Source organism: Canis aureus, chromosome 13 (assembly GCF_053574225.1).
Source record: "Canis aureus isolate CA01 chromosome 13, VMU_Caureus_v.1.0, whole genome shotgun sequence".
Lineage (NCBI taxonomy): Eukaryota > Metazoa > Chordata > Mammalia > Carnivora > Canidae > Canis > Canis aureus.
In genome coordinates, this window is record NC_135623.1 from 11,227,524 (window position 1) to 11,254,798 (window position 27,275).

Genomic DNA, 27,275 nt, shown 5'->3' on the forward strand with positions numbered 1-27,275 from the left:
CGGCTTCTTTTGCTTAGCAGGATGTTTTCATGGTTCATCCATATTGTAGCATTCCTTTATTGCTGAACAATATCCCACTGTATGGATACACCACAGTTTATTTAACTGTTCATCAGTTAATGGATGTTGGGCCTGGGACCTGTTTTTGTTGATTGCAAATAACACTATGACTGTTTAAATACATGCACATAGGGGCTCCTGGGTGGCTCAGTGGTTGAGCGTCTGCCTTCAGCCCAGGTCGTGATCCTGGGGTGCTGGGATCAAGTCCCACATCGGGCCCCCTTGCATGGAGCCTGTTTCTGCTCCTGCCTACATCTCTGCCTCTCTCTCTGTGTCTCTCATGAACAAATAAAATTTTTAAAAAATGAATACATGCACATGTTTTCATTTCTGCACCTAGAAACTTGCATTCTTTTTTTTTTTTTTTTTTTTTTATTGACTGTGTAGCATTTTGCCGCTTGGATATGCCATTTTTTAATTCAACCAGTCCCCCCTGCTTACGGACAACTAGGCTTTCTCTGCATGCGAATTTCTTAAACAAACAGAAAGGATGGCTGACAAGGACACCGAGGTCTAGGGAAGGGGGAAAATAACGTTGTCGAAGTCACACTGAAAGTTGGGCAGCCCTGGTGGCTCAGCGGGTTAGCGCAGCTTGTGACCCTGGAGACCGAGGATCGAGTCCCGCATCGGGCTCCCTGCATGGAGCCTGCTTCTCCCTCTCTTTCTCTGTCTCATAAATAAATTAAAAAAAAAAAAAAGTCACGCTGAAAGCTAAGGACTCCCCCAACTCATGTTCTTCATCTACTCCTCGGTCTAGGATGTGCCTGCCCCGTCCCCCAAGCTCAGATTCCTGCATTTCTGCGCGCCCCCTAGGGGCACCTGCAAATCGCGTGGCGTCGCTCCGCCGTCCTCCGGCCGGCAGGGGGCGCGCTGCTGCCACCTCGCTAGCTCGGTCCGCGCGCTCCCAGCGAGGCTCCCCGCGCTTCGGGTCCCCGAGGCGCTTCCGGCGCCCGCGGAACCTTGGTGCCGCCGGACGCTCAGCGTGGGGGGCGAGGGCGCGCAACGCGGCAGGAGTCGCTTCCGGCCGCGTCGGGGGTCCGAACCCGCGGCGGAGGAAACATGGAGACGATCCTGGAGCAGCAGCGGCGGTACCATGAGGAGAAGGAGCGGCTCATGGACGTCATGGCCAAAGAGATGCTCACTAAGAAGTCCACGGTGAGCGGGGCCTGGGCGAAGGCTGCGCCGGGGCCGGGCCCCCTTCCCCTTCCCCCTCCCCCCCTCCCGCCCGAGGCCTGGCCTGCAGCGGCTGAGACCCCGGCCCACGGCTCCGGCCTCGGGCGGCCCGTGCAACCTTCAGAACTGCGACTCACGGCGCCCGTGTCCCCGTTTGCTTTCCTCCAGCTCCGGGACCAGATCAATTCCGACCACCGCACACGGGCCATGCAGGATGTGAGTGTCCGGTTGGGTGGGGAGGAGCTGCGGGGGGCGCGGGGTGCCGCGGGGCGGGGCGGCGGGGCTGACCCGCCGCCGTGGACACCGCACTGGACACGGCCTGGCGGCTGCGGAGCCCCCCTACATCACCTCTGCAAACGGGGGACCTCGCATTCCTCCCATCCTGCGCCCCGCGACGTGCAGACCGCAGTTACCGGGACCCAGGCCCCCATCCCTTCGCCCCCCTCCACCTCTGACGCACCACCGGAGTGTTTTCTTCCTCCCCCAGAAGGCCCTTTTTGAAGTATGTTTAACCCACCAAACTACATTTGCTTCGTAATAGTTCCACCTCTTACTTTTAGGAAATGAATCCGGCAACAGGTTGGTTCTTGCTGCTGACTGATGATCTCCGTTCCTGCTTATATATTTTGTTTTTAAGATTTTAAATTTTTTTTTTTTCATGAGGGACACAGAGAGAGAGAGGGAGGCAGAGACACAGGCAGAGGGAGAAGCAGGCTTCATGCAGGGAGAGCCTGATGCGGGACTAGATCCCAGGACCCCCGGGTCACGCCCTGAGCCCAAGGCAGCCGCTCAGATGCAGGACTGGATCCCAGGACGCCGGCGTCATACCCTGAGCCTAAGGCAGATGCTCAACTGCTGAGCCGCCGCTGAGCATCCCTCTTCCTGCATGTGTTTGAAATCTGTTTAGAAAGGATTGAAAGACCAAAGTTCCTGATTGGCAGGAGATAATTACTATTATTAGGCCCTAGTTCCTTATTTAAATTCCCAAATCCAAAATGCTGTGAAAACAAAGAGTTTCTTTGTGGGTTGAGGGGGCTGGTGGTGGGGTGGTGGTGTAATTACTTGGTGGCAAAATCTGACTTGATCTCATTTGGCAGCAAAACCTGATCTTAACAGATGAGCTGTTTATGGTTTTCATCCCACTTAATAAATAAGGCATAGTTTTTATTGCAGAATTATTAATCTGCGTTCCAGAGTTCAATACATAATGTTCAATACCTTCCCCAATCTAAAAATCCCGAATTCTGAAGCGAATCGGGTCCCGAAAGCTTGCAAAAAGGGACTAGTACCTGTACTACCTTGAGTTTGAATCCATGGTAAGCTGTGAGGTTTTCTTTCGCTTGTGCACTCAGTCAAGCTTTTTCAAATAGTGAAAGTCATCTTGGGCTACTCTCCTCTTTGAGAGTCCTGGGTGGGAACTGCTATTTGGCAGGGTGGCTCTCTGAATCTTCTAGGGAAAGTAAGGATCAGTAGTAAATATAGGAACACTCTACCTATCAAAGCACGTCACTTAGGTAGTCTTCATCTTGACCTTTTTAAAAAAATATATTTTTTTGGGGATCCCTGGGTGGCGCAGCGGTTTGGTGCCTGCCTTTGGCCCAGGGCGCGATCCTGGAGACCCGGGATCAAATCCCACATCTGGCTCCCGGTGCATGGAGCCTGCTTCTCCCTCTGCCTATGTCTCTGCCTCTCTCTTTCTCTGTATGACTATCATAAATAAATAATAAAAAAATTTTTTTTAATATATTTATTTATTTATTTATTTGAGAGAGAGAGAGAAAAGGAGCCGGGGGGGGGGATGGGGAGCAGGCTCCTCGCTGAGTAGGAAGCTCAACATGGGGTTCAGTCTCACGACCCTGAAATCATGACCTGTGCTGGAATCAAGAGGTCAGACACTTAACTGACTGAGCCACCCAGGTGCTCTAGAAAGCACAGGACTTTTTTTTTCTTTAAGATTTTTATTTATTGGGCACCTGGGTGGCTCAGCGGTTGAGCCTCTGTCTTTGGCTCAGGGTGTGATCCTGGAGTCCCAGGATTGAATCGGAGTCCCACGTCAGGCTCCCTGCTTGGAGCCTGCTTCTCCCTCTGCCTGTGTCTCTGCCTCTCTCTCTCTCTCGTGAATAAGTAAATAAAATTTTAAAAAGATTTTATTTATTCACTCACGAGAGAGACAGAGAGAGAGGCAGAAACACAGGCAGAGGGAGAAGCAGGCTCCATGCAGGGAGCCCGATGCGGGACTCAATCCCGGGTCTCCAGGATCAGGCCAAGCTGAAGGCAGTGCTAAACTCCTGAGCCACCCAGGCTGCCCAAAAGCACAGGACTTTTAACACCACATCTCTCTCAAGGTTTCCCTGGGCTTTGACTAGTGAAAGCTGTTGGTTGCTTAGCCTATAGTTGTAGAGATTGCTTTGTTCTGATGGGTTTTGTGTTTGCCTTTCAGAGATATATGGAAGTGAGTGGGAACCTGCGGGATTTGTATGATGATAAGGATGGGTAAGTGATAGTCACTTCGAGTCCAGGACTTAGTGCCCCTGAGGAGCCACGATTAGAGGACTGATTTTGTGCACTGTGTTCTTTGGATTTTTCCTGACACTGCAGGTTACGAAAGGAGGAACTCAATGCCATTTCAGGACCCAATGAATTTGCTGAATTTTATAATAGACTCAAGCAAATAAAAGAATTCCATCGGAAACACCCAAATGAGGTATGGTACTCAGAAAGTATTTTTTCCAAACCTGCCTGGAGAGCATACTAAAGGAAAGGTGGAAGGAGAATGGAGACGCACCATTCAGATGTCCCTTCAAAAGAACCTGCCATTTAGCTGACATCCTACAACTCAAGTGCTTTCAGTTTCTGCCTCGTCTTTAGGCCAAGGCCATACTCTTCCTGAGTAGCCCCAGCCAGTGACTGAGCACAAGTGAGGGTACTGTAGACTGACTTTTTCCATCCGGTGCAAGACTCTTGTAATGAGTAGTCTTTGCTCCACAGCTCCCTGTTGGGAGGATAAAGACTTTGTCTAAATCACAGTGTAGGCTCTCCCTGCCCAATCATGCTCTCCTGTTTTTATCTTTCACAAGCATTACCCCTATGAACCCCTTGCACTCCTAACTCTGCCTTGAAATCTACCTAGGAGATCCAACTAACACAAAGACACTTTACTCACTTGCAATGATCATTATACTGTCAGGGTTTAGCTAATAGGCCAACTCTTTCATGAAATATCTTTCCTAGTCTACCCTTCCAATTAATCTTTATGATTTGATTATATTTTTATGACAATGAATATGTGCCTCACTATATTGTAATGGTATAAGAAGCAGAGATTATATCTCAATTATCTAGAAGCCTTTGAACATCTTGAATAGCTGACCAGAGGAGTTCTAGGGGGAAAAGGGAGCAAGGCTATGGCTGTAGCAGATGTGGAGAGGGATGGGCCATAGATTATTCTGAACTTTCATGACTATGTAACTGGAAGGTTACTTGTTCCCTTGGGAGAAATAAAGAGGTCATCCATTTGGAGTGGGAATGAATTTTTATTTTTATTCTTTTTAAGATTTTTTTTTTTATTTATTTGAAAGAGAGAGAGAGAGAGGAGAGAAAGTGAGAGGGAGAAGCAGATACCTTGCTAACGGAGAGCCCAACATGGGGCATGATCCCAGGACCCTGAGACCATGACCCAAGCTGAAGGCAGATGCATAACCTACTGAGCCTGGGAATGAGTTTTTATACATGTAGCTTTTCAGGTGCTGTTATATATAGGTGGTAGTATCCTGTGAGTAGTAGAAGTTAGGTGACTCAGGTCAGGCAAGAGATAAAAAAGCTTGAGATTTAGATTTAAGAACTATAGATTTGATGTTGAAGTTATGAATAGTGGAGTTCTGGAAAAGCGAATGCAGAGGTAGACTCGGAGCTTCTCCACATGCCACGCGGGTGTATTGATGACGATAAGGTACTTAAGTGCCAAGGAGCCTGGGAATACTTCTATCACAGAGGTCAAACGACAGCTCTAGGTAATGTCTTACTGAAGCTAAGCAAAACACTGGCATCAGCTGTGGTTGACTGATTAGTGCCAGGATTCCTGCCTCACCGCAGTAGTGGGAATGGAAATGTGGTCACAGGGACAAAAGTGGGCCATGAGGAAGCAGAAACCTAGAAGAGGGAATAGGCATTTAAAACACTGGCAGGAAAAAAGGAGAAACAAGAGGATCGTAAGGGAGCTAAGGAATATGTACATGTTTAAGGACACAGGTAGAGAAAGGAGACTAGGAATACCAGGAAGAAGACCTTGAAGTTAGGGGAAAGGAGATAAGAGTGCTTTCTCACGCAAGCAGGAGTCTTCCCGCTGCTTTGAAGCATCGAGTGTGAAGTCTTTTACCAACCGAGAGAGAAGACATGAGTACCATTCTGATGTGTTAACCTTATTCTGGCCTTGATAGGAAGGTGATGGAGGAATAGATGGTTTTAAAAAATGATTGGAAGGATGCCCAAGATAAACTAAGGGAAAAAAAGATGTCTAGTTATGTGAAAAACAAAATAAACACCTTGCATGTGCCTGTATGTGCTTGTACGTGCGTGTATTTACATAGAACAGTGGTTTGCAAATTTTGCTGATTATGTTTGAATCCTCTGGGGATCTTTTTTTTTTTTTCCTTTTTTTAATTCTTAAAGATTTATTTCAGAGAGACAGTGCTGTGTGCAGGTGGTAGGAACAGAGGGAAAGAGAAACTCAGCAGACTCTGAGGCAGATGGGCTCTATCCCACAACCCATGAGATCACCACCTGAGCCTAAACCAAGAGCTGGCCGTTCAACCAATCCTGCCACCCAGCGCCCCTCCTCTGGGGATCTTTAAAAAGTATTTGCTATCTTCCCCCCCCTTCTTATTTAATTGGTATCGTTGAGATTTTTTAAAACGCTCCCAGGATCCTAATGTTGAACAAAATTTAGAAGCTGGTATAAACAGGTCTCTTAACAGCACTTACCTATTTGCAGCAGAATTAATAAATGGGGACTTTGGTTTTTCATTTTGTGTTTTTGAGTTTTTGTGAGCATGTGTTACTTTAGGAGTTTTTAATCAAACAGTACAAAGAAAGGAAAAGGGAAAAAAAAGCAAGGTAATAATTGGATAATAGTAGTAGGCTCCTAATGAAAAATCAAGTCTAAAATGTCAGAAATCTAAGTATACGGTCCATTTTTGCAACATTGCAACTCTTGTTAAAAATCCACCTGAATTTTTCCTTTTTTCTCAGATCTGTGTGCCAATGTCAGTGGAATTTGAGGAGCTTCTGAAAGCTCGAGAGAATCCAAGTGAAGAGGCACAAAGTAAGTAGCATTCAGTATTTCTCTCTAGTACTAACAAAGTGCAGGTTAATGACAGAGCTCAGATTTTCCCACAGAGCCCCAGAGAAATTCATAGCCAGGTTCTCTTGCTGGTTTTCTCATTGCTGATTTCTGGGGCGGATTAGCATCCTAAATTGGCCTTGGACAAAATACTCGTTTTGTACTACCCTCGCTCAAATTCACTGGCCTGGAAAACTGAGGGCTGTTCATTTCACATCATAGGGAGGACATTTGGAGGAAGGACTGTGTCATGAAACAAAGAATTAGCGCATCCAAGAGAGTGGTCTTTAATGTCTGAATCACTGATATCTTTGATTCTTTCAGACTTGGTGGAGTTCACAGATGAAGAGGGATATGGTCGTTACCTCGACCTCCATGACTGTTACCTCAAATATATTAATCTCAAGGCCTCAGAGGTAGGGCTGGTTGGGGGAGGTGGCAGGGGAGTGGGGAGAGTGGTTCTGATTCTAAGGGTAGGTCAGGACATCAGGCTGGGGTTTCTGCACAGAAAGCAATTAGACTATCTTCCTTGTGTTTTGTAACTGTTATGTAAATATAAAAGACGTAATGGGCTTTCTTGGAATGAAACAGTATACAAAATGAAAGTTTAAAAAAAAAAAAAAAAGGATAGCCCGGGTGGCTCGACGGTTTAGTGCTGCCTTCAGCCCAGGGCGTGATCCTGGAGACCTGGGATCGACTCCCACATTGGGCTCCCTGCATGGAGTCGTGTCTTTGTCTCTCTCTGTCTCTCATTCTCATGAATAAATAAAATCTTTAAAAAAAAATAATAATAAGTTTTTTATAGTGAATACAACAGTCCTATTTTTAATTTTTGAGTATTTCTAAAGATTTATTTATTCAGAGAGAGAGCAGTGAGCTCACGTGTGCATGCATGGGGTAGAGGGAGAGGGAGACAATCTCAAGCAGACTCCCGGCTGAGTGCAGAGCCTGTTACAGGGCTCAGTCTTACGGCCCTGAGATCAAGACCTATGCCAAAACCAAGAGTTGAACGCTCAACCTACTGACCTACCCAGGCGCCCCTATTTATTTTTATTTTTTTAAGTAAACTCTATACCCAACATGGGCCTTAGACTCACAACTCTGAGGGATGCCTGGGTGGCTCAGTGGTTGAGCGTCTGCCTTGGGCTCTGGGTGTGATCCCGGGTTCCTGGGATTGAGTCCCATGTCGGGCTCTCTGCAGGCAGCCTGCTTCTCCCTCTGCCTGTGTCTCTGCCTTTCTCTGTGTCTCTCATGAATAAATAAATAGAGTCTTAAAAAAAGAAAACAGAAAACACAACCCTGAGATCTACCAACTCAGCCAACCAGGTGCCCCAAGCATATGTTTTTAGCGAATTTTATTGATTATTAGTACAAGCATATTTTGCTTTTGTAAACAGGATATTTTTTTAAAAACTCACAAATACATATTGAACCCCTTTGTTAGGCACACATAGTACTAGATATGTGAAAAATATGAAAAGAAAACAGTATCTGCCAGCAATGGGCTACTTAGTGTCTTTTTTTTTTTTTTTTTTTATGATAGGCACACAGTGAGAGAGACAGGCAGAGACACAGGCAGAGGAAGAAGCAGGCTCCGTGCACCGGGAGCCTGACGTGGGATTTGATCCCGGGTCTCCAGGATCACGCCCTGGGCCAAAGGCAGGCGCTAAACCGCTGCGCCACCCAGGGATCCCTACTTAGTGTCTTTTATCAAAGGAGTTGCAATTGAATGTGACAATCCCAGAAAGGTCACAGGAGGTGTATGATTAAGTCCCTCACGGAGTTGTGAGGAAATCTCCCAGAAGTTCGGTGATTGTACTTTAAGCTCTATGAGGGCAGGTCCTGTATCTGTTCTCATCCGTATCCATGTACTTAGTCCAAAGATGCTCAGTAAGTGAGGACATGAGTGAACAAATGGCACTTTCAGGACCTTAGTGTAGGATATAGTGGGTGTCAGAGTCTTCAACTAAGTACCTCACATGTAGTTAGTGTTTGACAGGTGTTTCTGTAGTTTACTGTTTATTGATCTTTATTTTGCACAGTTTATTATTAGTCTAATAGTCTACTCAGTGCAGTGGAATTAACACTCCAGGTAGTGTAGGAATTAAATGACAGGCAAGAAAAAGACTAAGATGATCCAGGTCTTGTTACTTTGTTAAAAACAATACTCGATTTTTATCTCATTTATTGGATACTGTAGTTTAACTTGGTGCACACCCCTAACTGAATCTCTTTTCATTTCTCTTTTCAGAAACTGGATTATATTACCTATCTGTCTATCTTCGACCAGTTATTTGACATTCCTAAAGAGAGGAAAAATGCTGAATATAAGAGGTAGGCATTCCTAGCTTCTGGGCCTCTACTGGATTTGCTTAGAAGGTTAATGTAAAGATTTGATGTCAGAGTTCTGAATTTTATTGCCTAAAAGGACACAAATGACTTCCACGTTTTTTGGAGGATATGGATTTTGAATGCCATAGTTTTAAACATTTGTAATACTCTGGCTCTGGAAGAATGTGCGTCTGTTGGTGCATCTGTGATCTTATGCCCATGCTGTCCTTAAACTTGTCTCATCGTATAAGGAAGTCTCATTCAGGGATCTGTGTCTTTGGAGTTTAACAAGAAAAAGATTAGAATTTCTCATTTTGCTTGAAGTGAGTGATGTGTATGTACTCCTGACTTCCTCTCTTTTTCTCATTTTCTTTTTACCTGAAATCTTGTATGTGAGATAATTAAGATTTTAGTATTTGAAATTGTATCATGAGAATAAAATGAGATCAGAAAGTTCAGAAGCAAAATGACATATTAGGCAAAAAGTCAATCGCAAGCTTATTCTAAAAATTAGTATTATTTTAAAAACGTATCACTGGGATTATGTTTTACAGGGCATAACAATATATAAAAAACACAAACTCTGCTTTCTCTATATTGCTTGTTCCTCTGTAGATACCTGGAGATGCTGCTTGAGTACCTTCAAGATTACACAGATCGAGTCAAGCCCCTCCAAGATCAGAACGAACTTTTTGGGAAGATTCAGAATGAATTTGAGAAGAAGTGGGAGAATGGTACCTTTCCTGGATGGCCGGTGAGCATCCGTGGAGTTGGGGAGAGGACACGCAGGGGAATTGAATTAAGTATCTTACCCCTTGATATTGAGCCTCCACCTTAGGGTTATTAGATGCTGATCCCTTGGGATCAATTGTGACAACGAGGTGTCCCCTGCCAAGTATGTCAGGTTTTCTTCCCATGCATACTTTGGAATGAGATTTTTCAGGGCCTCCTTGCCATTCGCTGACCCCGGATTTTCACCAACTGTGTCATTACTGCTGTGTGGTTTCTGTTGATCGAAACTGAAAAGATTATATGCTAGAAATCTCTACCATGTGTTTTCACTCCTGGTGATAAAATTTGAGTTTTCCTGAACTCTCGGGGAGAGAATGAACCATCTTGTCTTTGGCTCTGCTCATAACAGGAATTTGATTCATAGTCACATATGTGTATAAGAAAAAGGCTAGCCACCACCTGGTAATGTAGATAGATGGCTCTCTTGCCTTCATTCTAAACCTGGGTCTTACTGTTCTTGCCAGAAAGAGACAAGCAGTGCCCTGACCCATGCTGGAGCCCATCTTGACCTGTCTGCATTCTCTTCTTGGGAGGTATGTTTTCTTTAGCACCTGTACTGGTCTCACCTGTTCATTCCTCAGAGGAACTAGGCATCTACAAAGAATGTGGAAAGATTAAAAAACAAACAAACAAAAAAAAACAAAACAAAAAACCCCACTACTTTGAAAACTGTAAAGTAATTCAAACTATTTTAAAATATAGTGGAGATAATGACTACCAGTATGATTACATATGAGCTTGACCACAGCATCAGTTCTTGGAGAGTTTAAGCTTATTGCTAGGTTTTGGCTTTGGAATGTATGGTTTTGCCACAGCTTCAAGAACACCCACACACCAGCCTGCAAAGACCTAAGCTTAAGGCATTTGTTGTTTCTCAAAATCTTAAATGGATGAAATTGTAACTTGGCTATTTTTTATATAGGAGTTGGCCTCCCTGGGTCTGGACAGATTGAAATCTGCACTCTTAGCTCTAGGCTTGAAGTGTGGTGGGTAAGAGACTGCTTTTTCTATCAGAATTGTCCCATTTTGTGATGCGTTCGCACAATAACCGACCCTGATTCCATTCTTTCCATTGCTTCGCAGTGCAGAAATACGCAGGCCTATATGGTAGAGTAACTGAAATCCTTTGCCACTCATGTCTCCTTAGGACCCTAGAAGAGCGAGCCCAGAGGCTCTTCAGCACCAAAGGAAAGTCCCTGGAGTCACTTGACACCTCCCTGTTTGCCAAAAATCCCAAGTCAAAAGGCACCAAGCGGTGAGTAACTGGGGTGCCACCTTTGTGGACAGTTTTAAGATTTTATTCCCATGCAGAATTCTTACCACAGCAGCCTGTTTTATCGCTGTTACTGATTCAGAGCAATTCACTTTGTCCTTTTTCTCTGCAAATTTAGAGTGTGCCATCATTGTTAGAAACCAAGAACAGGGATCCCTGGGTGGCGCAGCGGTTTGGTGCCTGCCTTTGGCCCAGGGCGCGATCCTGGAGACCCGGGATCGAATCCCACGTCGGGCTCCCAGTGCATGGAGCCTGCTTCTCCCTCTGCCTATGTCTCTGCCTCTCTCTCTCTCTCTATGTCTATCATAAATAAAAATTTAAAAAAAAAAAAAAAAAGAAAGAAACCAAGGACAGTCTGTGCTCCAGTGATTGAGAGCAGATGAAGTCTAATGTTGAAACTGCTCTGGGTACTTGTTCTTATTCAGTAGGTCATGGAGGCTAAATAGATTAAAAAAATATTTTTCTAAGTTTATTTTTACTAATGACAATTGAATCTTTTTTATGATAGTCACACACACACAGAGAGAGAGAGAGGCAGAGACACAGGCAGAGGGAGAAGCAGGCTCCATGCACCGGGAGCCCGACGTGGGATTCGATCCCGGGTCTCCAGGATCGCGCCCTGGGCCAAAGGCAGGCGCCAAACCGCTGCGCCACCCAGGGATCCTGAATCTTTTTTTTTTTTTAATTGAAGTATAGTTGCCACACAATGCTACATTAGTTTGAAGTGTACAATGTAGTGATTTGACAACTCTGTACATTATACTGTGCTCACCACAAGCAGACCTACTATAGATCACCATATAAACCTATTACAGTACCATTGACTATATTGCCTGTGCTGTACCTTTCATCCCTGCAGTTGAATCTGTTGTTGAGCCACATGCTTGTACAAGATATTTTTTTATGTGCTTTTGTAATTCTTTTTTTTTTTTTTTTTTTAAGAATTTATTTATTCATTCATAGAGAGAGAGGCAGAGACACAGGCAAAGGGAGAAGCAGGCTCCACACAGGAGCCCAATGTGGGACTTGATCCCGGGACTCCAGGATCATGCCCCGGGCCGAAAGCAGGCACCAAACCACTGAACCACCCAGGGACCCCTGAGTGCTTTTGTAATTCTTGCAACAACTCTGAAAAGTAGTTGTTCAAGACTCAGAGAAGTTATGAAATGTGCCCACTATCTCATAATTAACTAAGTAGCAGGGTCAGGATTTGGGCCCAAGTCTGCCTGTCCCAGAGCTTGTCTCCTGTACCACAATTCTTTTGTAGGTTATAATGCTAGATATGTAAACATCTTGATATATTTTATATCTTCTAGAATGAGGTCAAAGAGGAATTTTCCATGCATTCCAAGAAATAGCCTTAATAATTCCGTCAGTGAGTCCTGAGCTGAATAGAGCATTTGCTTTCACAGCAAGACATTTGTCACATGCTTATAGTTTTTAATGGACTCTTGGAATAAGCATTCCCAGACACAGATAAGGTATTGGATAAAAGAATCCTTGAATGATACAGCTTGTTTCTTGTTTCCAGAGACACTGAGAGGAACAAAGACATTGCCTTCCTAGAAGCCCAAATCTATGAATATGTAGAGATTCTTGGGGTAAGTAATGGACTTTGCTGAGAGCTGTCAATGCTGCAAGGTACGGGAATCAGACGAATGTGAACTTGTGGGTTTGTTTTTTTGTTTTGTTTTTTTTTTCCAGGAATTAAAAGTGGAAGGGTAGGTGTTAAACTAGGTGAGAAGAAAATAAGATTGTCTCAGGGTACTTGACTGTTCAGTGAGGCTGCATTCTATTCAAAGATGCCTGTTGTCCCAAGGTTGCCCAATTTCCATGAAGCCCAGCATAGAGAATAAACTCCCCTTTCAATGTAGTATCCAGAATGGTGCAGGTTCTGTGCCTGCATTCCAGAATATACCTAGAAGTTCCCAAATATACCTAGGAGATGACCTAGGAAGCAGATATTCAAGGCAAGTAGGAAAGAGTCTACTCACAGCAGGCTTTTCAGGTATAACTTATGAAAAGGCATTACTACTTGGGGATCCCTGGGTGGCTCTGTGGTTGAGCGTCTGCCTTTGGCCCAGGGCATGATCCTGGAGTCCCGGGATCGAGTCCTGCATCGGGCTCCCCGCATGGAGCCTGCTTCTCCCTCTGCCTGTGTCTCTGCCTCTCTCTCTCTCTCTCATGAATAAATAATAAAATAAAAATGTTTTTTTAAAAAAAGAAAGAAAAGCCATTACCTACATATTTAGAAGATAATGAGGAATTTGCTAGGACTAGAGTGTTAGTGGTACAGAGCTGGCTATGAGCTGCTGCGTGAGTATTCTTTCAAGAAAGAGCTGAAGGGTGGGTTGGGAGTGGAAAAAGACCTCACCAGGGGATCCCTGGGTGGCGCAGCGGTTTAGCGCCTGCCTTTGGCCCAGAGCGCGATCCTGGAGACCCGGGATCGAATCCCACATCAGGCTCCTGGTGCATGGAGCCTGCTTCTCCCTCTGCCTGTGTTTCTGCCCCTCTCTCTCTCTCTCTCTCTCATAAATTAATTAATTAATTAATTAAAAAATAAAAAAAAAAAAGACCTCACCAGAACAGGATGCTTATCTCAGAGAGAAAGGAGGAGGAGGACAAGGGAAATCACTCTTTCAGGGAAGAGAAGGTAGAAGAGAGGGCACCACCCAGAGAAGACGGCCTACAGAAGACCAGCCTTCAGAGAGTATCTGCTTTGTACCGTTTTCAACTGCTGAGAGCCTTTTCCTTTACAGATGCTCAGATGGCATTTTGAGCAGATGGCTCTGGCTCAGATAGCTTGTTTAAGTGTCTTTGTCAGTTGCCATGGATGTTTGCATTCTGCCCTTGTTTAAGAACCATGCATATAATAGCTATAAACTGCTATTAAACTAGTCACCTGTTGGTTCCCAACTGTTTTCAGTAAAGGGCTTGCTAGATGTTGGACCTTGGGAGCACTGATACTCTCCACAGTGAACCTCAGCTCTACTAGTATGGCAGCAATCTGATTTGCTAGTCCTCTGAGGATGATTGGGAGGTTAATTTGTACCCGTGACATAAGATGGGCCTGCTACTTTCTCCCTCCTTCGAGAGCACTTTGCTATCCCTGCCAGGAGGTGGCACCACTCTAGAATTCTGGCCAGAATGGTTTTCAGAAGTTGCTCTTATTTGTACTGATAGGATTTTTACTATTACCTCATCATTTATCAGTATCTGTTGGTTTCCAGACATTGTGCTAAGTCCTTGGATACAGTAGTGAATATGACCTGCCTCTTGACCTTGAAAAGGCCACTTTGTGGTTGGGGGAGATAAATGACCGCAGCACAATGTGATACGTGCTGCAACACATTGAGACTGAGTTTTCTAAGTAGAAAGAAGGAGAAGGAATGTCCTAGGAAGAGAGAAAACAAGAAGTGTGGAGGTAAAACATCATGGAGAGAAATTAGATATTAGGCAATAATGAGAAGAAAGTCAATGTGTGTGGAGTGTGCCTTATAATGGAGGGAGTGGTTAGAGAATAATTTGGAGAATTACGTTGGAAATTTTCACTTTGTTCTTTTTTTTTTTAACATTTTATTTATTTATTCATGATAGACACAGAGAGGCAGAGACACAGGCAGAGGGAGAAGCAGGCTTCCACCAAGGAACCCGATGTGAGACTCGATCCCAGGACTCCAGGATCATGCCTTGAGCCAGAGGCAGACGCTCAACCTCTGAGCCACCCAGGCGTTTCTGCACTTTGTTCTTTAAACAGTAGAAAGACAAAGTTTTTTAAGCGTAGTGTACCATTTGATTGGGGTTTGGGGTTTTTTCTTAAGCACTTAAATCTGGGAACAAAAAGTTGGACTGGAATGAGGAGGGACTCAAGACAAGTTAGAAGGTTGTCATGTTGGTGAGGAAGGAGAAGAAAGGACTAGGTAAGGACATACTTAGAAAAGCGTTTTGTTCACTGTTCTGCGATAGTCCACGGCCTCAGATGAGTATCTTAGGCAAGTGATATAAAACCTTTGAGTTTTTCCTTCATGATTAAGGAGAGCCTATTGATCAGGGAATTTTGACATGAAGACAGGATTTTCCCTTATTGTACAAGTAAGAGAACCGTGTTCTTGGAAGGGCTTGTAGGAAACTGCCCTTCTTGTTCTGCACTACTTTTCTCTGACTTCCCTTTTCATTTCTGGACCTGACCTAGGAACAGCGGCATCTCACACATGAAAATGTACAACGCAAGCAGGCGAGGACAGGGGAGGAACGAGAAGAAGAAGAGGAAGAGCAGATCAGTGAGAGTGAAAGTGAAGATGAGGAGAATGAGATCATTTACAACCCCAAAAACCTGCCCCTCGGCTGGGATGGCAAAGTACGTTCCAGCACTACCGCCTTCCTTCCCACCGCCCATATCGGAGGGCAGATGCAGACACTAATCTAATGCTGTTTCCTGTCTGATTTCTTTTAGCCTATTCCCTACTGGCTGTACAAGCTTCATGGTCTAAACATCAACTATAACTGTGAGATTTGTGGAAATTACACGTACCGAGGTCCCAAGGCCTTCCAGCGGCACTTTGCTGTAAGGAATTCAGACCCATTTCTCCTGGAAATTGAAGTATGAAACGTGCAACTTTCAGAGAGGATAGGGACAACCCAGGAGGAGCACTGGCATCCAGAGCTTAAGAGAAGCAGGAAGGAGCGGATCTAAAGTCAAGCATGTGGCCTTTGGCACCATGCTAGCAGCGAACGATGCCTGAGATGGTTTCTGGAGGCACTCTGCCCTCTGCTAGCTGAACCATATTTCTGTTTGCTCTTGCTTGTTCTTCTCCCATTTTACCTTTCCGCCAGCTCTTTAGACCATCCTCTGCCTCCTTGGTCGCTCTCTGCCCGCTGCTAGTACGCAGGACCTAACAAAGCCCTGACTGCCTCCTCCTTTGTGTCTTGAAGGGGCCTTTGCCTCTTCCTGTTTGAAAAATAGGAACTCAAAGGGTAACATTTCACAAGCAGTTCTTGAGACCAGGCATTATCTGGGCGCTACTCCAGTAAGTGCATTCACCCTTGTTTTGTTTCTGCCTTTAGTTCTTAGTACTTTTACAGATTGGGAATTTTACAAATGGAAAAGATTCGCTGGACCGAGGATAGAAATCGTATATGAAGTTCCTTTCTCAGACATCCGTAGCACTAACTGATCCTGGGCCTCTTCTGTTGAGCCCCTGAGTAGTCTCTGAATTTTTCTCAGTATTCCTTCCAGTGCATTGGGATTGGCATCCACGCTAAAGCCCATGCCCTTTGCCATCCCCGAGCCCAAACTGTCAGTCTCCTTGCTCATATCTGGTATGCATTTGTCTCCTTTACTTCCAGAGGTGATGCTAACCTGCCATCAGTAACACTTACACTGGTGGTGGGGGCTGCGTGGGAAGTCACTGGTTAATTAAAGTTGTGGTGTTTTTCTGTGGTCTGGACACAGGTTTTGTCTGGACTATTACTGGATCTGGACCTAGAATCTTGGTTTGAGAAACTAGCCCAGTGAGGAAAACCGTGCAGTGCTGCTTTGAAATAACTGCCTCTTATCTATCAGCCGTGGCCAGCTGTTTACGAACGTGAGCCACAGAAGGAATGCTGCTGCCATTAGGTGGAGTCTTTTGTGAAGGGTCAGGTTAAGGTTTATGAATGGAATGGAGTTTGTGCCCTGTATTCAGTTGCTCCCATTTCACCTGGTTTTTTTGCTTCTCTCTCCTCGCAGGAGTGGCGTCATGCCCACGGCATGAGGTGTTTGGGCATCCCAAACACTGCCCACTTCGCTAATGTGACACAGATCGAAGATGCTGTCTCCTGTAAGTATGTTTTATTTACCGTGCCCTAGGCACCAGATCAAGTGGCCACTCCTACAACTCACTGCTCCCAATGCCCTGCTGTACCCAGGTCTAGGGGCAGCAGCTTGTGGATATATAAAAGGGTCTAGTCACACAAGAACTACATTTTTCAGGGCATGGATTGGTCACCCTACTGATTGTTTCCCTATAAAACAGGCCTTTGAGCTGGGCCTTTGAACTCCTCAGTGTGCAGGATTTTGAGTGAATGGATAGATATGTTTTTCTGAATTGCCGTTAACGGTTTAGAACAGCGGCTATTAAAGGGAAAAATAGAAATGATCCCAATAAGCTTACTTCTGAGGTGACAGGGCAGATACACAGAAATGGAGGTAGCAGGATACCTTTTGCTGGAAGAGCGGAGTGTGGAGCATATGTCAGGAAATGTGTTTATTGTTAAAGCACTTGGGGACCTCAGTCACTGACGCTCCTGTCAGCCTGGCTCTCTGGTAGTTCTTCCGGCCATTTGCATCACCTTCGAAGGCTTTCTGTTCTCTCTAGTTTCTTTTCTCTGTCGTGTTTTCAATTCCAGCTGGCTAGACTGAAAAGAAAGGAGTCCTACCCCTCTGCTTTGTGAAATTTCAGGCAGCCCCCCTTGGGTTCATACCACACTACTCAGCTGCTTGGCCAGCTGACTCCATTCCTTAGGCCCCTTCTCCTGGGCTGTTCACGTCCATTGCAGAGCCAAATTAGAAAATTAGAAATGAGCTTCTAAACGGTGGTGACTGCGTTTACTCATGGTGAGCATTGAGTGACAGAATCGTCGAGTCTGTATATTTTATGCCTGAAACTAATAGAATGCTGTATGTCATTATACAGTTACACTGCAGTAGTACCAAAAAAGCCTCCCTGATCCTGATTTAGCCTTTGGATTCTGGGGACTTTTTTATTGAGTTTTTTGTGTGTAGTCAGCTTTGGGAACTTCCCACTTTCTTCTTTCCTTACTCATTTACAAGTCAGGATCGTCTAGTATCTTCAGGCAGAATTACAGTGTGTTTCTTTCTTTCTTTTTTTTTTTTTTTTTTTTACAGTGTGTTTCCTTATCGATTCATCCAGTTAGTTTCTAATTTACTTTTCATTTTTGCCCTTCACTTTGTTGGGAAAAGAAGATGGTAATGAAATGTCTATAACCATAACAGTGTATTTTGAATGTAGTCTTATTTTAAAATATTTTTTCCAGCTGTGTCCCACCAGTAAGTAGGTCATAGTCCATTTTTTGTGTGTATTATTTTACATCCCGCAATTTGCCTGAGTTAATTTATTACTTCTGATACCTTAGATTGATGTTGACATCATTTTAAGCTTACAGTCATGGCAACTGCTAAAAGAAAAGTGATACTTTTTTGTTCGATGTTTGTTTCATGGTTAGATTCCTAAGTATTGTCCCCAAGTCTTATGTTAAAGTAAATAGAAATAGGCGATAGGTCATCCTTACCTGGTTGCTGTTTTCAAAGGAAATGATGCTTGTGTATCTACATTGATTTTAAGATTGGCTCATGGTTTTACTCTCACATCCCACCAGAGAAAGATTGCGTTTTTACCACTTTTTTTTTTTTTAAATTGAGCATTGGATTAAGCAGCATTTCTGGATTCTTTCATACGGATGGTAGATAATGCTTTTAATGCAGTTATTTATCCTATTAGAATACTATTCAGAAGTCTTAGGTTTATGTTCGTAAATAAAAGCTGCACTTCTTGTTTACCTTTGAATCACTTGTCAGGTTTAAGGATCAAAACCGTATTTATGACATAAAACAGATGGGATTACATGCTACATTCTTTTCTGTCATTTGAATCTGTTTATATTTAAATAGAGATTACTTCTTTATACAAAGGGACCAGGCTGAAAAGATTCTCCAGTTAATAACCCATACAGTTCCTTGATTTATTATGACAAAGTGGAAGCCAAGTGCTTCATTTCTCTTCTGTTTTATTAAACTTTTCCTGCTAATACTTTCTATAATCTTTTTTAGTCCTTTCTTAAGTGTTTAGATGAAAACATTCTTCTCTTTGTTTCTTTATTATTTTTAATACAGGCATTTAGAACTAGGTATCATTCTTTTAGAAATATATTAAGAATATCCATTATTGGGATGCCTGGGTGGCTCAGTGGTTGAGCATCTGCCTTTGCTCAGGGCCTGATCCCGGATTCCCAGGATCGAGTCCCACATCGGGCTCCTTGCATGGAACCTGCTTCTCCTCCCTCTGCCTGTGTCTCTGCCTCTCTGTGTGTCTCATGAATAAATAAATAAAATCTTAAAAAAAAAAAAAAAAAAGAATATCCATTATCAGGGTGCCTGGGTGGCTCAGTCGGTTAAGTGGCTACCTTCGGCTTAGATCATGATCCTGGGATCGAGCCCCATGTCAGGCTCCCTGCTCAGCAGAGAGTCTCCTTCTCCATCTGCTCCTCCCACCTGCTTATGCTCTCTCCCCCTCTGTCTCTCAGATAAATGTTTTTTTGGAAAAAGGAATATCCATTATTGATACGTTATATCTAAAGCTTAATTAAAGATGTTATTTCTGGTTTTTTTTTTTTTTTTTTTTTTTTTTTGTTATTTCTGGTTTTGAAGAGATTGAAGAGTACTTTTAATTATAGTTGGTTGAGCATATTTTTTTTTAAGATTTTATTTATTCATGAAAGACGGAGTGAGGCAGAGACATAGGCAAAGGGAGAGGTGGGCTCCCTGCAAGGAGCCTGATGGTGGGACTTGATCCCAGAACCCTGAGCTGAAGGCAGACGCTTGACCACTGAGCCACCCAGGTGCCCCTGATTGAGCACCTTTTAACTCTATTTTGTTTATTCCTGGTTGGTTTTTTGGCCCATTAAATACAGACTTTCTACCTTTACAGTATATTGTATTTTTGTGTCCAAGTATATAGCCTGATTGATTAAAGATTTTCTAACACCTAAGGAAAAAAAAAGTGTATATATATATATATATGTATATATATATATATATATATATATATATATAATCTTTTTACAGTGCTCAGGTCCTTAACTTGATACGTATATTGTTTCACATTGTGATAGGGATATGTTGACATTCTTGGTTATAATTAAATTCACCTATTGCATTTCTACCAGGTTTGTATTTATTTTGTGGTGTTTCAGTCATATAAACTCAATATTGTCTTATTGGCTACTCCCATTTTCTTTTTAAAATTCCCTTTATCTGATAGCTTTTCTGTTGTGATGGACTAAGACCATTTCCCCATTATCAAAATTTTGACAGCAACTGTGGGCCACTTTTTGCCCTAGTCATCAATATTCACCATTGTATAGGCCTCTTAAACCTTTTATACTTCATTGTATTTGATTTATTTGTATCTAACTCCTTTGCTGGAAAAGTTACCTTGTTTTTTGTTAGGTCTCTCATTTACATGGATTAAAGAGTAAACTTGTATCTGTTCCTTTTTGGTTGATGTTTTTTCTAAAATTTCTAACTTTGAGGGTTTAACTAATAGTTTATTTCTGTTACTAATTTTTATTAGTTATTAATATATATTATTTGGTCGAATTATGTATAGGAAGTGATCAGCATCTTTTCTCTACTGCCTTTCAAACACCCACACCACATAGATTTTTTTAGAGTTCTCATTGGGGCACCTGGCTGGCTCAGTTGAAAGAGTATGTGGACTCTTAATCTCGAGGTTGTGAGTTTGAGCCCCATGTTGGGTGTAGAGATTACTGAGACTTTAAAAAAAAAATTGCTTTTTTCCAGAACATTGTTGGCAGGTTCATCATTCTTTCATTACCAAATTATTTTCAGAATCTCTCTCTTTTTTCTTTTCTTTCTTTTTATTTATTTACTTACTTACTTATGATAGTCACAGAGAGGGGGAGGGGGGCAGAGACATAGGCAGAGGGAGAAGCAGGCTCCATGCACCGGGAGCCCCACGTGGGATTCGATCCCGGGTCTCCAGGATCCCGCCCTGGGCCAAAGGCAGGCACTAAACCGCTGTGCCACCCAGGGATCCCTCTTTTTTTTCTTTTCTTTTTCTCTGAGTACAAGCTGGGGGCTGGGAGAGGGGCAGAAGGAGAGAGAATCCTAATCAGACTATGGCCAGCCTGATGCAGGGTTTGATCTCCCAACCCTGAGATCATGACCTCAGCCAAGAAACTCTCTGGTTTCCTTTCAAACTTTCATAGCAGATCAGTGGTTGTATACAAACTGGCTCCCACTAGATTTTGACAGACTTTATCCCAGGTGTCTCACTAGTAGTAAGCAATTAATTACTGAATGGAGGTTAATTCTATTATGGTGTCAAGTTTTTGTAATTTTTCATTTCCTGTTGGTGGTATAATTTTTTTTATTAAACCTGGATTCTCAGGGCAGCCCAGGTGGCTCAGCGGTTTAGTGCTTGCCTTTGGCCCAGGGCATAATCCTGGAGGCCCGGAGATTGAGTCCCACATCGTGCTCCCTGCACGGAGCCTGCTTCTCCCTCTACCTGTGTCTCTGCCTCTCTCTGTGCCTCTCATGAACAAATACATAAAATCTTGAATAAAATAAAATAAACCTGGATTCTTCTCTCTCTCTTTTTTTTTTTTTTTTTTTTAAGATTCTGAGGTAGGGGCACCTGGATGGCTCAGTAGTTGAGTGTCTGCCTTTGGCTCAGGTTGTGATCCTGGGGTCCTAGGATCGAGTCCCTGCAGGGAGCTTGCTTCTCCCTCTGCCTATGTCTCTGCCTCTCTCTGTGTGTCTCTCATGAATAAATAAATCTGGAAAAAAAAAAAAAAAGATTCAGGAGTAGACATCTTAGGAATTTTTGGTTACCAGGAAGAAAGCCTATTAAAATTAACTGTGCATGCTATCCACCCTCATTCCAAGAATATACTTATTCAGTTGTGCTTTTCTCCATACATACACCTTCTCTATTCTCTTGTATCTTTTCACCTGCATTCTCATGAGGGCAGCCCTAGCTCTGCTGTGATGCCCCTCCTCAGTTTTCAGAGCCGACTGTCATCCAGCTCCATCAGTGTCTTAGTGTCCCTGCATGTAGTACTAAGGAGAGGTGGTAGGTAGGTGCAGCTGGGTCCACTGCCATCTGTAGTCACCTGGGTCTCCAGTAGTGTCAGGATAAAGAGTTGCTTGTTAGATACAACTGTTCCTTCCAGAACACCTGGAGAAGATGTGTTCCCTAATAAGGGGGTGGATAGGGAAGTAACCATTGGCATAGCTTTTATGCTGGATTTACTTAGTGGTCTTTGTTTTAGATCTTTTTTTTTTTTTTTTTTTTTTAAGATTTTATTTATTCTTGAGAGAGAGAGAGAGGCAGAGACATAGGCAGAGCGAAAAGCAGGCTTCGTGCAGGGAGCCTGATGTGGGACTGGATCCCTGGACCCCCGGGATCATGCCCTGGGCCGAAGGCAGATGCTCAACCACTGAGCCACCCAGGCATCCCTGTTTTAGATCATTCTGTTGAAGTTTTTCTTTTGGGGTTTTTAGCCAGGAGGGAGGGATTCAGTGCTGTCATTTAAACTATAGTTATTTTTTTAACCTAACTTTTAAATTTAATTAATTTATTTATTTTAGAGAGAGAGTGCGTGAAGTGGGTGCAGTGGGGGCAAAGGAAGAGGGAGAAAGAATCTGAAGGAGGCTCCATATGTGGAGCCTGATGCAGGGCTTGCTCAAAATCCTGAGATCATGACCTGAGCTGAAATCAAGAGCCGGACACCCCTATTTTTGTTTTTCTTAAGTTGAAGAAAAAACAGCTAAGAAAGCCCTGTGAAGTTGCCACCTGAGAACTCCATGATTTAAGTGGGTGGTCACCATTAGCCAGTGTTCACCAGGTATAAATTTAGCTAACTGATAAGCTAATAGCATCAAGTTCAGTTACCACCATGTTGTCTAGAATAATAGCATAAGAAATTTAAACTTTTTTTTTTTTTTTTTAAGATTTTATTTATTTGGGATCCCTGGGTGGTGCAGCGGTTTGGCGCCTGCCTTTGGCCCAGGGCACGATCCTGGAGACCCGGTGCATGGAGCCTGCTTATCCCTCTGCTGTGTCTCTGCCTCTCTCTCTCTCTCTCTGTGTGACTATCATAAATAAATAAAACTTTTTTAAAAAATTATTTATTCATGAGAGACACAGAAAGAGAGAGAGGCAGAGACACAGGCCAAGGGAGAAGCAGGCTCCATGCAGGAAGCCCGATGTGGGACTTGATGCAGGGACTCCAGGATCACTCCCTGTGCGAAGGCAGGAGCTAAACCTCTGAGCCACCCAGGGATCCCCAAGAAATTTAAACATTGTAACGAACTCTGTGGACATTGCCTGTGAGAGCAGTGGCTTTGCTAAAATATGATATCCTGTGTCTCTGGCTTTTTATTGGATCAGCTAAGCTCATCAAAAACAGGAAATTCAATTCTTCACTTACTCTTAAGGAATCCACATTGGTGCCCAGAGGTGATCCCATTCTTTTCTAATTTTTTTCAGATCCTTCTGAAGAATAATATCCCCCTTACTGCTCCATAGTTGCCTATAACCATTTTTTTCCCTTAAAAAAAAAAGTCAAGACAGCCAAAAGAAAAAGAAAAAAAACAATCACTACAGTGTTTCTAATCTCCAATACTACTCTGGATTGGATTCCTGAGTGACTGGACATAGAACGTGGCAAGACCCTGCTCTGACTCCTTGTAGCACATGATAAATTTTCTATTCGTTGGTGATGTGCATATTGTCTGGGCCTGAAGGCATCAGCTAATTTGAAGCAATCAGCAAGGAAGGAAAAGCCGATGAGACCAGCATCTGTACACCAGGCACAGAGCTAAGCATTTTCTCATATTGTTGTCTCCCCTGTTTCGTCCCTGTTAGGATTCAACTTGCTCTCTATGGAATTTCTTCTGTTCCTGTCAAGGTTTTTTTTTTTTTTTTTTTATATCAAGTTTTTATTTAAATTTTAGCTCACTAACACAGTGTAAAAGTAGTTTCAGGAGTAGAATTTAGTGGTTCATCTCTTATGTACAACACCTAGTGCTCATCATAATATAATCTTCTCAAGTTTAGAGTAGCTCTATTTAGCGGGAAATATAGATGCATATAGGAATTAGTATTCCCAATGTAGTATTTTATCCTCTGTCCCTCAGTGGACCTATCCTAGCTGTTCTGTGTGGATCTCTGTGCTAAGAGTGTACCTTCCAACGCCAGTGTTACAGAGTTGGGTCTCTTTTCTGGATTAGTGCCTGTCCTGCCTTGTGTTTGTATGCTTGCCCCCTCTGAAGCTGTGGTCATTTCTGGAGGCATCTGCTCCTTTTCATCTTTCCCAGGATACTTTTACTGAACTCTCAGAATTCTTGTTTTAATATCTCCAGTGTTTGCTCAACATCTTATCTTTCAGATTCTTTGGCCATGATATTTCACCTTTTTTTTTTTCCTCTGAAGCTTTTGAAATCTGCACACCAGGCTTTAAATAAACATACTTGACCATGCCTAATGTTCCCCTTCTCTTCTGTATTGAACTTTAAAATCCTAAGGTCACTTTTTTCCATAATTCCCGTAGGTCGAACCAAATTAACTTCTTTCTTTGAGGGTATATCAGTTCTGTAAGAAGTCTTTGGTTATATTTAGTCCAACTTTTCTTTTACAGCAAAGCAAAGATTATGGTAAGTTTTGCCGTGGAAAGCGTTTAGTCTGTAGAACTGAAATCCTAGTCTGGGGCAGGCAAAAGTCTCAAGGGCAGGGTCATCCGGGGGATCTTAATGGGGACAGGGATGTTGTAACACTTGTTTGCCTGATGGATACGCAAGCCAATCTTGATTGCTGCTCATTTCTCGTCCTGCAGTGTGGGCCAAGCTGAAACTGCAGAAGGCATCAGAGCGATGGCAGCCTGACACCGAGGTGGGTGCTAACGTACTGTTGGGGAGAGTGTCAAGTGACTGCTCCCTCACGCTGTAGAAGGGAGGTGAGAGGTGGTCCCCGGTTCACTGTAGTAGCGAGTATTATGTGCCAACATCTATAAATTGGCTCTTGATGTGTAAGCCAGAATTATTTGTGATATTAAATGTGTCAGACTTTAAATGTGTCTTAACACAGGTTGTATTGAAATTTTGAAGTGGCAAGCAGGACTATCCAATGTCTTACCCTGCCGTGAGGATTCATAGGCTAAGAAGTTGTGAATCCATGTTATAGGTTAGGTCTCCGTTGAGGAAAGCATCTAATGAGGTGATCTTGTCTCTCTCAAGGCAGGGAGGCATCCTTGTTGATCTTGAGATAGATATCTCAAAGGGCAGACTCAGAGATGAGGAATGACATGTATATGAGGGGTGGTAGCTGTTCCTTTTTGTTTTGTTTTTTTTTAAGCAGCAAAGCTGTTTACAAACTGTAATATAAAATTTCAGTATATTAAATAAAATAAAGGGGAATTACTACACTGGAAATGAGGAAGCTCAGCCTTCTTGACCTCCCTTTCAACCCCTGAGAGGCCTCTTGGGCAGGAACCTAGGGTTGTTGGGAATCATTTGAGAGCTATTGTCTTCGGTCACACTTTCTCAACCAGCGTTCATCATCTTAGACACAGAGAGTGATTTGAATAGATTCTTTTCTCAGGTATCCCAAGGAGAGGTCATAAATAGTATCATCCTAGATGCCTGGGATGTGTTCGTTCGTGACACACAGGGGTGCCTTAGAGCAGTCGGGTTTGATTCTCTTGCAGAACACCAGTTAAGAAAGGCTGTCTTGTCTGAGATGAATACCATGAAATCAAGCCAGGGTGCGCTCAGGTACCCAGAGGCTGGTTCCAAACATTTTTCCCAGGAGGTATAGCTAATAATGTAACCCTCTCCTTTCAGGAAGAATATGAAGACTCCAGCGGGAACGTGGTGAATAAGAAGACCTATGAGGACCTGAAGAGACAAGGACTGCTCTAGTGTTCAGGGATGTAGCTCAGCTTCTGGGCTTGCCCAGGCTTACCTGAAGTCTCCTTTTTCTATTTCTCCCAACCAAATGCTCCTTAAAGACTTTCCTACTTAGTCTTAAGGTCTAGCGTGCGTCTTGTGAAAACCAAGGCATGCTGGCAGGTTGCAGGGCTGAGATGTGTTTTATCTTTGTTTTATATTAAAAGATTCTGTCAGAAAATAAACCCAGTCCTTCTTCTGAATGTGTCTTGTTCGAAAGCCCAGGATTATGGACTCAGTCCTTTAGTTCTTAACACTTACCCACCTCCTTCTTTTCTTTCTTTCTTTCTTTTTTTTTTTTAAGATTTATTTATTCATGAGAGACACAGAGAGAGAGGCAGAGACACAGGCAGAGGGAGAAGCAGGCTCCCCCATCGATCCCGGGACCCCAGGGTCACATCCTGAGCCGAAAGCAGGTGCTCAACCACTCAGCCACCCAGGTGCCCCCCCATCTCTTTCTCATCAACTTAAATAGCAGTTAAGGTTTGATGAGCACTGGTTATGTTACATTTATTATGTTAGATCTGACCTGACACCTTTCCCCAGACCTGTTTGCAGCAGTGACCCCAAGTGTGCAGCACCCCAGGATAAGCCCTGCCCTTACTCAAGTCGGCCAGGTATACACGTAGGAGACAAAGATGGGGAGGGCGAGCCGGGGCCTCTGCTGCGGACACGACTATGGCACCAAGATTCGCCTTCATTTGCATAAAGGAAGGAGTTGGGCTGTTCTGCAGCCCAACTGCTCCTGCCCCACACCTCAGCAGCCTGACAAACAGTGGCTCTGCGACCAGCTGTGACCTCACCTGCCTGCCCCTTCGGAACAAGTCCTTGGTAATCCTACCTGTCTGCTTCTTCTGCAGGATCCCTACTTGACTAAGAAGTGATTAATCAATATTCTTACGCACTTCAAACTCAGGTGGCCAAGATTTGGGTGGTGTTGAGTAGCCTAGGGGAGCCTAGTAGACCTAGGGGAGCCAAGGAGACAGTGATCTGCCCACATGGACATCTGAAGGCCAGAGCCTGCTCCAGAATAGGATTTTCCCAGAGGCCTCCTCTGGCCCGCAGCACTCAGACCCTCAGTTTGTCTATAATACATCCTCTTGTCAAAATCTCAACTCCAGAACTGGCACTGTCCCTCACACTCCTCTCTTGCCCCAGTCGTGTCCATGGCAGTCAGGTCTCGCCACCCCTGCCTTTGTGGCACATCACTCTGGGTTGGTGTTTCCCTTCCTGGTTTAACCATCCCTTGGGCCAGCTCTTCACATGTGCTTTGACGACTCCTGCTGCTTAAAGTCCCCTCTCCAGGGACTGAGCTTGTGAAGAACAGTGAGCGAATAATTTTTTTTTTAATAAAAAATAATTGTTTTTATTCCTACTCCACACACACAAAAAAAAACACTAAAAACCACTAAATATATATGTTTATATATTTAGTTTATATAATTTCCTTCTAGAGATATACGCACATTACTGTTGATACTTATATTTTCACATATGTATGTGTATCGATGGACATTGTACATTTATTTAATTACCTCATTTGTTTACGAATTTATTTA

General features: G+C 43.6%; 1 protein-coding gene across 1 annotated transcript; it reads left to right on the plus strand.

The window, feature by feature from the left end:
• The first annotated feature begins 1,025 nt into the window (after window positions 1-1,025).
• Window positions 1,026-25,919, plus strand: SF3A3 (splicing factor 3a subunit 3). The gene is made up of 17 exons (XM_077844690.1): window positions 1,026-1,215; window positions 1,402-1,449; window positions 3,674-3,726; window positions 3,832-3,937; window positions 6,481-6,553; window positions 6,896-6,987; window positions 8,823-8,905; window positions 9,518-9,656; window positions 10,159-10,227; window positions 10,617-10,684; window positions 10,842-10,949; window positions 12,499-12,568; window positions 15,160-15,324; window positions 15,421-15,531; window positions 16,696-16,786; window positions 24,606-24,661; window positions 25,612-25,919. Exons 1-17 carry the CDS (start codon window positions 1,120-1,122, stop codon window positions 25,687-25,689), a joined length of 1,506 nt encoding a protein of 501 aa, XP_077700816.1. The 5' UTR covers window positions 1,026-1,119; the 3' UTR covers window positions 25,690-25,919.
• The last annotated feature ends 1,356 nt before the right edge of the window (window positions 25,920-27,275 follow it).